The following is a 9,528-nucleotide window of genomic DNA, read 5'->3' as shown; positions in this document are numbered from 1 at the left end:
TTGGAATTGGGGGTTTTAAATCCCTGCTGCTGCTCACTGCTCCCCTGAACTCCCAGGGGGTGGAACAAGGCTGATGGGTCAAATGCAGAGGACAAATTTCTCCGCACCTAGTGTGTGTGTGACTATCATTGGTACTTTAACTAGATAAAAGTCTCTTACTGTTCGGGAACAGGTGTTTTGGTTCTGGCCCCGGATAGCAGGGGTCTTCTTACTTGGGTCATATTGCAGTCTACACATATCTCTTATGTGTGACTGCCATCTACTGGTCACACTTATCTTTTCAATATGTACCGAATAAAATTGCTTTGAGGTCGGTAGGCACAAGCAGAATTATTCTGTACATTAGGTTATAAGGCGCTACTGTCGAGTTTTGAGAAAAAAATGAAAGGATTTTAAGTGCGCCTTATAGTCCGAAAAATATGGTTATTGTTCAGGAAGAGTGTGAATGTTGTCTGTCTATCTGTGTTGGCCCTGCGATGAGGTGGCAACTTGTCCAGGTTGTACCCCGCCTTCCGCCCGATTGTAGCTGAGATAGGCGCCAGCGCCCCCCGCGACCCCTAAAGGGAATAAGCGGTAGAAAATGGATGGATGTATGGGATTCAGGAAGTGGCCAAATGTTGTGTTTGCAATAAATCAAAGCAGCTGAACTAGAATGATGACTCAGTAAAAGTCTATTTGATGTTAAATAATCATTGCTGCTTGTTGTTTACATGAATCTGTAGAATGTTTTTGTTTTTTTTACCGAGCAGTCTTGATGTCTTTGCAAGCCTCACCGTTAAAGATCCCAATTTGAAGCACAAGTGGAGATTTGTTGGAATGCTTTGCTGCCCTCCATTTTCAACTGTTTATAATACTTCTCTGTGTCTGCATATTTTCTCTGTGCACATTACTCATCAGAATAAAAAAAGGAACTATGAAAACCTCGACCAACTGTCCTATGACAACAAGCGAGGACCTAAGGTATATTTGCATGGTCAATGCACGCCGCCCACCAACTCTCCAAACGTAGCAACTAGAAAACCAGCCCCCGACCGGTCACCAGCCGACCCAGAAATGCCCCCATCCCTCCTTCTTGGTAGCACGTGTATTTTTTTATTTTTTTATTTTTTTTTATTTGAGGAATTCCCCCCCCTGTGAAGAATGGTTTTGCTATGAAAAGTCTTTTAATTTTTTTCAGCAAGGAAGAAAAAGAAAAGATCAGCGAGCAGCGCCCTGGCTTTTGTCATTTTCATTTTGTCGTTCAAAAAAAAGGAATGCATGTCCTCTGAACTGTCACTCACGCACAAACAGAGTTTGCAAGCCTTTTTCTTTGGAGAACCGGCAGTGAGAACCCGTCTCCCAGATGCTACTTCCTCCTGTTCTGTAGCACCCCCCCCCCACTTTATAAAAGTTCTTGTTTTTGTCATTGAGGCAAAACGCCCCTTCTCACCCCCCCACCCACCCCCCTTCACCCGTTTTTAGTTACTGGTTGCATTGACCTATTTCTTCCCCTCTACCTAACACATGCACGTCCTTTTTTTCAAGCCTTGATAACCCTCAGTTTGCATGCCAAACAAACAAACAAACCAAAAAACAATTTTTTCACCTTTTTATAAATTCAGCCGAAATATCCCTCTGGATCGCTTTTTTTATTTAAATTTTTTTTTACCCTTGTCTACCGTTTTCAAACTATAATCGTCCAAGCTCAAAGCAAGCAGGTAAAGAGGCATCATGGTGTCTGAGGGAGGGGAAGTAGCTGGCTTGACCTTTCTTGTGCCCCGATCACAGGCAGAGAAAGTCCTCCAGTTCAGCCAGGATACTAACTTAACGGCTCTGCTGCTGGAGGCCAAAGAACTGGAGGCTCGGGTCATCATCCTTTCCGCCAGGTGAGACTTTACCCGAAATGCAAACATTCATTTCTCCCACACAGCGGCATTTAGACCAAGCCTGGGCAATTACAGTGGGGGCAAAAAAAGTATTTTAGTCAGCCACCGATTGTGCACTTAAAATGATGACAGAGGTCTGTAATTTTCATCCTAGGTACACTTCAACTGTGAGAGACACCCCTGCCTTAGCAGAAAAACAGCCCCAAAGCATGATGTTTCCACCCCCATGCTTCACAGTAGGTGTGGTGTTCTTGGGATGCAACTCAGTATTCTTCTTCCTCCAAACATGACGAGTTGAGTTTATACCAAAAAGTTCTATTTTGGTTTCATCTGACCACATGACATTCTCCCAATCCTCTGCTGTATCATCAATGTATCCATTTTGGTATAAACTCAACTCGTCGTGTTTGGAGGAAGAAGAATACTGAGTTGCATCCCAAGAACACCATACCTACTGTGAAGCATGGGGGTGGAAACATCATGCTTTGGGGCTGTTTTTCTGCTAAGGGGACAGGACGATTGATCTGTGTTAAGGAAAGAATGAATGGGGCCATGTATCGTGAGATTTTGAGCCAAAACCTCCTTCCATCAGTGAGAGCTTTGAATGGTTGACCAAATACTTATTTTCCAACATAATTTACAAATACATTCTTTAAAATTCCTACAATGTGAATTCCTGGATTTTTTTTTCACATTCTGTCTCTCACAGTTGAAGTGTACCTATGATGAAAATTACAGACCTCTGTCATCATTTTAAGTGGGAGAACTTGCACAATCGCTGGCTGACTAAATATTTATTGCCCCACTATAATTTGTGTCTGGGGGGCCTTTATATCTATTTTTAGGAACACTAATACAAAGCCTCACAATAATGTCTGATTGAATGCTAAAAACGTTATGACAGACCGCCTTAAAAAACTGAATGGAATTTTTAATCTTTTTACTGAATGTGCATGGAAATATGTGGGATTTACAATATTAAATATGAAGGATAAAACACTGAATATTGACAACATATGAACGTCACCTACCCTCTACATCCACATATTTTACAATCAAGCGAAACGCAACAAAATGCAACAAACACAGCAAAATATGAATGAAAATGGTAAAAAAAAACACCTATAATCTGATATATAACTAAGCTTTAGAACTTTGTTGTAAAAATCTTCTTTCGGGTCTGTCCCGGACACCCACATTTCAGGCTCTGGAAACGCTCCCCACCCACACATGCTTGGGTCATTCTTAATGACTTACTTTCTCTCTAAATTGTACTTCACCGGATCTTTTTGTTTAGTTTTTTGACTCCCTCAATTCCTGTTTGGGTTTGTTTTTCCATGGGTACAAATTAGTTTCACCTGCCTCTGATTAGTACTCGGGACGCTCACCTGCTCCCGGGCACTAATCAGAGAGCTACATCATTTCCTTACCTTCACTGTGCCTCCGGAGTTCCATCTGCATTTTGGGAGAATGATCCACGCAGTAAAATGCGGCCCCGTCGTTGCAGCAAAATTCTAAAAAAAAAAAATAGTGCAGTTCCCCCTTTAATCCACTCCCTAACTAAGCAGTTATGGGCAAACAATCCATAGATTAGTCACACTTTTCTATAAACCGCAGGGTTCAAAGTAGCGGCTTAAAGTCCATAAAATCCTGAAATATTTCTTATCTAATAAAATATGTTATCGGGCCAGGCCTGTGTATGGGAAACAATGTAGTTAATGTCTGTTTAGCATTTTATTATTACTGTATTTACTCATTCTTAATGTTTTACTTTCTCTCTAAACTGTACTTGACCTTATCTTTTTGTTTACTTTTTTGAGTCCCTCAGTTCCTGTTTTGTGCACCCCGGGGTCTGTTTTGCCATGGGTGCAAATTAGTTTCACCTGCCTCTGATTAGTGCTCGGGGCGCTCACCTGCTCCCGGGCACTAATCAGAGAGCTTTTTATTCCTGTTTTTCGCCACACATTGTCTGGCTTTCTTTAGTTTGCACTACGCCACAGTTAACGACGTCTACTTTTTGATTCCTATGCCTGTTGATTCATAGACAATAAATCATTTCCTTACCTGCACTTTGCCTCCGGAGTTCTATCTGCATTTTGGGAGAACGATCCACGCAGTAATATGCGACCCCGTTGTTACAGCAAAATTCTAAAAAAAAAGTGCAGTTCATAATTCAGCAGTTAGGGGGAGAAAAATCCATAGATTAGCCGCACCTTTCTATAAACCGCAGGGTTTAAAGCTTGGGAAAAAAGTAGTGCTTTATAGTCCGTAAAATACTGAAATATTGTTTATCTGCAAAAATGTGTTATTGGCCCAGACCTGTGTATGGGAAAAATGTAGTTACTGTCTGTTTAGCATTGTATTAATACTGTCTTTACTCATTCTTAATGACTTACTTTCTCTCTAAAGTGTACTTCACCGGTGTCAGGTTGAGTTGTTGACGAACCCCAAGATGCAGAGACGGTGGCAGGCATTGAATAATAAAACATACTTCAATGTCCAAAAATTTAAAAATAAAGAAGAAACACAAACCAGGAACCAGGAACAAACAAACTGGAGTCAGGGAACAGGAATCAGAATTCAGGGAATCAGCTAGCAACGACACGTCACAACAATAATCCAGACCTGACTGGATGACAAAGCAGGTTTAAATAAGAGCCGGCTGATTGACACCAGGTGTGGCCAGGTGCCAATCAGCCACAGCTGAGGGGGAACAGCGCTCAGGGAGAAAAGCAGGAAATGACCAAAATAAAAGCACTGACAGGAAACAAAGACATACACAGAGGTTCCAAATTTAAGTTGTTTGATGAATCTGAATAAGCCTACGGCTTTGCATTTTGTTTATTATATATATATATTTTTTGGGATTCTATTTTTATTATTTTGAACTTACAACCCCCTGGTGCTGTTTTGTACTGTTTTCATAATGTTTTATAATGTTTTATATTGTTGTTTGACTTACTGTTTGTAATTGTTGAAATTTATAAATAAGCCTTTTAAAAAAAAAAAAAAAAAAAGACACACAGAGGAAAAAACTAAAACAAAACAAAACTGTCAGGTACAATCCTGACAACCGGATCTTTTTGTTTACTTTTTTGACTCCCTGAGTTCCTGTTTTGTGCACCCCATGGGTGCAAATTAGTTTCACCTGCCTCTGATTAGTGCTCGGCACGCTCACCTGCTCCCGGGCACCAATCAGAGAGCTACTTATTCCTGTTTTTCGCCACACACTGTCTGGCTTTCCCCTTTAATCCATTCCATAAATCAGCAGTTAGGGGAGAAAAATTCATAGATTAGCCGCATCTTTCTATAAACCGCAGGGTTCAAAGCTTGGGGAAAAAGTAGCGGCTTAATAGAAACTCATTCTTAATGACTTGATTACTCTCTCTCTAAATTGTACTTCACTGGATCTTTTTGTTTTACTCAACTTTTTTTGCTTCGTGGTGTCTTTGTCCCGTTGTGCCAGCGAGGAAGACGCCGCCGCCGTGTACAAGGCCGCCCGCTTCCTCAACATGACGGGCTCCGGCTACGTGTGGCTGGTGGGCGAGCGGGAGATGTCGGGTAAAGCGCTGAGCGAGGCGCCAGACGGTACGTCCATCATCCGGGCCCAAGCCTCTGGCAAACGCCCGAGTTAACCCTCACTGGGAGGCCAGAGCGTAACAAACACACAGATTAGTGAGATTAAGCGTGGAACCAGTGTGTGTCGCGTGATGGCTGAGCGTTTAAACGTTTAAGCACGCCGTGTTTAAAGGTTTAAATGTGTTGTGTTCAGTGCGCCTTGTGGTTTTTGTTCAGTTGTACTGTGTCTCTCCTGGCTTTTCATTATGCAATTGTGCCATATTAATGTCCTGGTTTCTAATGATCTATAAAGGAAGAGTTTTGCAACTGGTAGAATGGTAAGATTTTCCTGTTTTATCATTTATTCAGTTACTCTCACATTTAATCACAATGTGCTCACAAACACTGTCTCACTCCTACCTCTCAGACTCCCCCTGGGTGCAGGGGTCGGCAACCCAAAATGTTGAAAGGGCCATATTGGACTAAAAATACAACAAACAAATCTGTCCGGAGCCGCAAAAAATTGAAAGTTTTATATTATAGCCTACTATCAAAATTGCTTTACAGTCTTATATAAGTGTCATAATGAAGACTACACATGATGTAAGTGTCTATATTAGCTATATTAGCCTACTGTCAAAATGATGTTAAAAGTCTTATATAAGTGTTATAATGAAGGCAACACATGACGTAAGTGTCTATATTAGCTATATTAGCCTACTATCAAAATTACTTTAAAAGTCTTATATAAGTTTAATAATGAATGCAACATATGGTGTAAGTATCGATATTAGCGATAATAGCCTACTATCAAAATTACTTTAAACGTCTTATATAAGTTTAATAATGAAGGCAACACATGGTGTAAGTGTCTATATTAGCTCTATTAGCCTACTATCAAAATGACTTTAAAAGTCTGGTATAAGTGTAATAATGAAGACAACACATGATGTAAGTGTCTATATTAGCTATAATAGCCTACGATCAAAATTACTTTAAACGTTATATAAGTGTTATAATGAAGGCAACACATTATGTAAGTGTCTATATTAGCTCTATTAGCCTACTATCAAAATTACTTTAAAAGTCTTATATAAGTGTTATAATGAAGACAAAACATGGTGTGAGTGTCTATATTAGCTCTAATAGCCTACTATAAAAAATATTTTAAAAGTCTTATATAAGTGTTATAATGAAGACAACACATGATGTAAGTGTCTATATTAGCTATAATAGCCTACTATGAAAATTAATTTAAAAGTCTTATATAAGTTTAATAATGAAGGCAACACATGGTGTAAGTGTCTATATTAGCTCTATCAGCCTACTATCATAATTACTTTAAAAGTCTTATAAAAGTGTAATAATGAAGGCAACACATGATGTAAGTGTCTATATTAGCTCTATTAGCCTACTATCAAAATTACTTTAAAAGTCTTATATAAGTGTAATAATGAAGGCAAAACATGGTGCAAGTGTCTATATTAGCTCTACTAGCCTACTATCAAAATGACTTTAAAAGTCTTGTATAAGTGTAATAATGAAGACAACACATGATGTAAGTGTCTATATTAGCTCTATTAGCGTACTACCAAAATGACTTTAAAAGTCTTATATAAGTTTAATAAGCACTCCCACAAGTCAATAACATCAACAAAGCGCACTTTTATGCGTTCACACACAGTATAAAACTTTTGGTGGACAAAATGAGACAAAGAAGGAGTGGAGGACTTTACATGTAAACAAATTTGCGTCACAGTCCACACTATGGTGAGTTCAAGAACCACCAAAATTAGTACGACAAAACGATGTCCACCAAACAGTGAAGCATACACACAAAACATGTCAAACAGTAGTAGTTCTAACAATTGGGAAGGTTTTTGTCATGTTTGTCCTCAAACAAAATACATACTCGTTGACAAATTGAAAAGAGAAACTGGAAATTGTGATATGTTGTATGCTTACATGTTCGAAATAAACTCAAACTCAATACTTAAACAAAAAAATATATATTTTTCGCCCATCTTTTTCAGCATTTTTTTAAATTGCTCCAGGGAGCCACTAGGGCGGCACTAAAGAGCCGCGGGTTGCTGACCCCCGCCTTGGTGCAAACAATTATTTATTTTTTTTCCATTCTGTCATCGTCTCTCTCACCTCCACTGCGGCTTCTTACAGAAGTCGGTTGGACCTGGTTGCAATCAGAAAACTTAGCTGAAGTTGGATTCCTGCTTTGTTTAGCCAGTACCAGTAACACAAGGATGAGTTTGCCTGAACACCCCCCCCCCCCCCTGCCCCCCCGCCCCCCAGTTAAGCATAACAGGAAAATAATACATTCAAATCCAACTTCAAGGGACTCTTTACACATGCTGTAAAAAGGTCATCAATAGCCGAAAAAAAAAAAAACAGAACCCAGTGATATTTATTTCTCTGGCTGCTGATGTGGACCTTTTTATTCAGGATGTCTAAACCGGAGGCCCTATAAGTTTTGGCCCACTTTGGAGCATTGCAAAAGGATCCTAAGAGGCAGCACTTTGCACCGATGAGTAATTGCCTGTTTTTTTTTTTTTTTTTGTGGGACTGGTCGTAGGTCTTATCGGCCTGCAGCTCATTAACGGGAAGAATGAGTCGGCTCACATCAATGACGCGGTGGCGGTGGTGGCGCAGTCCATCCAGGAGCTCTTTGAGAAGGAAAACATCACAGAGCCGCCAAAGGGATGTGTGGGCAACACCAACATCTGGAAAACCGGGCCTCTCTTCAAACGGTACACACCTGTGGCATATTCTTTCTTACCTGTATTCACGATTCCAGAAGAGTGTTCATTTACGAACAATAATAATGCTACTTGGTCGGAGGGGGCGTGGTTGGAGGTGTGGTTTGGGCGGGGGGCGTGGTTAAGATGGGACGAGTATAATTCACCAACTCGAGTATTTCATGTATATTTAATTTATATTTCATTTATATTTATATGTATGAAAAACTTGACTTTCTATGAATTCCAGCTATATATATTTATTTTATTATATATATATATATATATATATATATATATATATATATATATATATATATATATATATAAATAAATAAAATAAATAGTTGAATTTCAGACGACACAGTAATAAAAACAGTTGTTCTACTAACTGTACTGTGCTTGCTGGTTATTTAAAAAAAACAACAACAACACTTACCTTTCACTATTTCAGTAACCTTTGTTCTGCCATTTGCGTATTGGCGAGAGTCACTTGCCGTCAGGTGCACAACACCACGTAAATCGTTTGCCAATCAAAAAAGCAACCCCATAACGCTAATAGCCGAAATTCATCAGGAGATGGCGACAGACAACATAGAATCACTCTATTACAGATGGCCGTAACTTCCTCGTTCTTCTGCTTTGTCTCCTTGTGTGTGCAGTTTTTTATTAAAAAGCCGTAGATGTTGTAACGTGATTGGGCAGGCAAGCTGTTTATATAACAGGAAAGTGGACGTGAAAACAGGCTCTCCCCGCTCATGTCCGCATGGAGCTGGAGGGGGCGTGAATTTCGGGAGATTTCCGGGAGAAAATTTCTTCCGGGAAGTTTTCGGGAGAAGCGCTGAATTTCGGGAGTATGGGGATGGGTAACACTTTTGTAGGTACAACAGAATTCTGTGTGTACCAGCCGGTACCAAGTCACGTAAAATCAAAAGGTACAATATTTCGATATCTTTGTTGCTCAAGCTGAGGCGTATTCATAGCGGACTGCCTCCAGGTCAGGCCTGGCCAATTATTTTGCCTCGGGGCCAAATTTAGAGAAAAAAATGTGTCTGGGTGCCGGTATATCTATTTTTAAGAACTCTCAGTCGTCCTCAGACGAGTTTCCATCAGAGTCTCCAATCATTCCGGTTCTCCATTTACCCGGCCAGCTCCACGGAGCTTTCAGCTCCCACATATTTCTTCAGGATGTCCACGTACGTTTTTAGGACGTTGGTGTGGAAGTTTCTATGTGTGGGTTCCCCTAGGGCCGACAGAATCTTTGTGAACCCAAGTCCAGGGTTCGACAAGTCTTTTTTTTTTTCTGATACGTCTCACTCCTGATCTGATCACCTCCTGCTCACTGGTGTGTGTCT

General features: G+C 40.1%; 1 protein-coding gene across 8 annotated transcripts in view; it reads left to right on the top strand.

Moving 5' to 3' along the window:
- Positions 1 to 9,528, top strand: part of grin1a (glutamate receptor, ionotropic, N-methyl D-aspartate 1a) — a 127,941-nt gene that overhangs the window by 45,669 nt on the left and 72,744 nt on the right. For 5 of the 8 annotated variants that reach the window (XM_061877033.1, XM_061877032.1, XM_061877030.1 and 2 more), the window contains exons 4-7: positions 898 to 960; positions 1,768 to 1,865; positions 5,332 to 5,453; positions 8,011 to 8,185. In XM_061877033.1, coding sequence (XP_061733017.1) covers positions 898 to 960; positions 1,768 to 1,865; positions 5,332 to 5,453; positions 8,011 to 8,185 — 458 coding nt within the window. The remainder of the gene's footprint in view (positions 1 to 897; positions 961 to 1,767; positions 1,866 to 5,331; positions 5,454 to 8,010; positions 8,186 to 9,528) is intronic. The other 3 variants (XM_061877034.1, XM_061877029.1, XM_061877036.1) reach the window with 1 other exon arrangement.

Source organism: Nerophis ophidion, linkage group LG17, assembly GCF_033978795.1.
Source record: "Nerophis ophidion isolate RoL-2023_Sa linkage group LG17, RoL_Noph_v1.0, whole genome shotgun sequence".
NCBI classification, from domain to species: Eukaryota; Metazoa; Chordata; class Actinopteri; order Syngnathiformes; family Syngnathidae; genus Nerophis; species Nerophis ophidion.
Note: the sequence above shows the minus strand (reverse complement) of the source record. Positions and strands in the feature narration are given on the sequence as shown.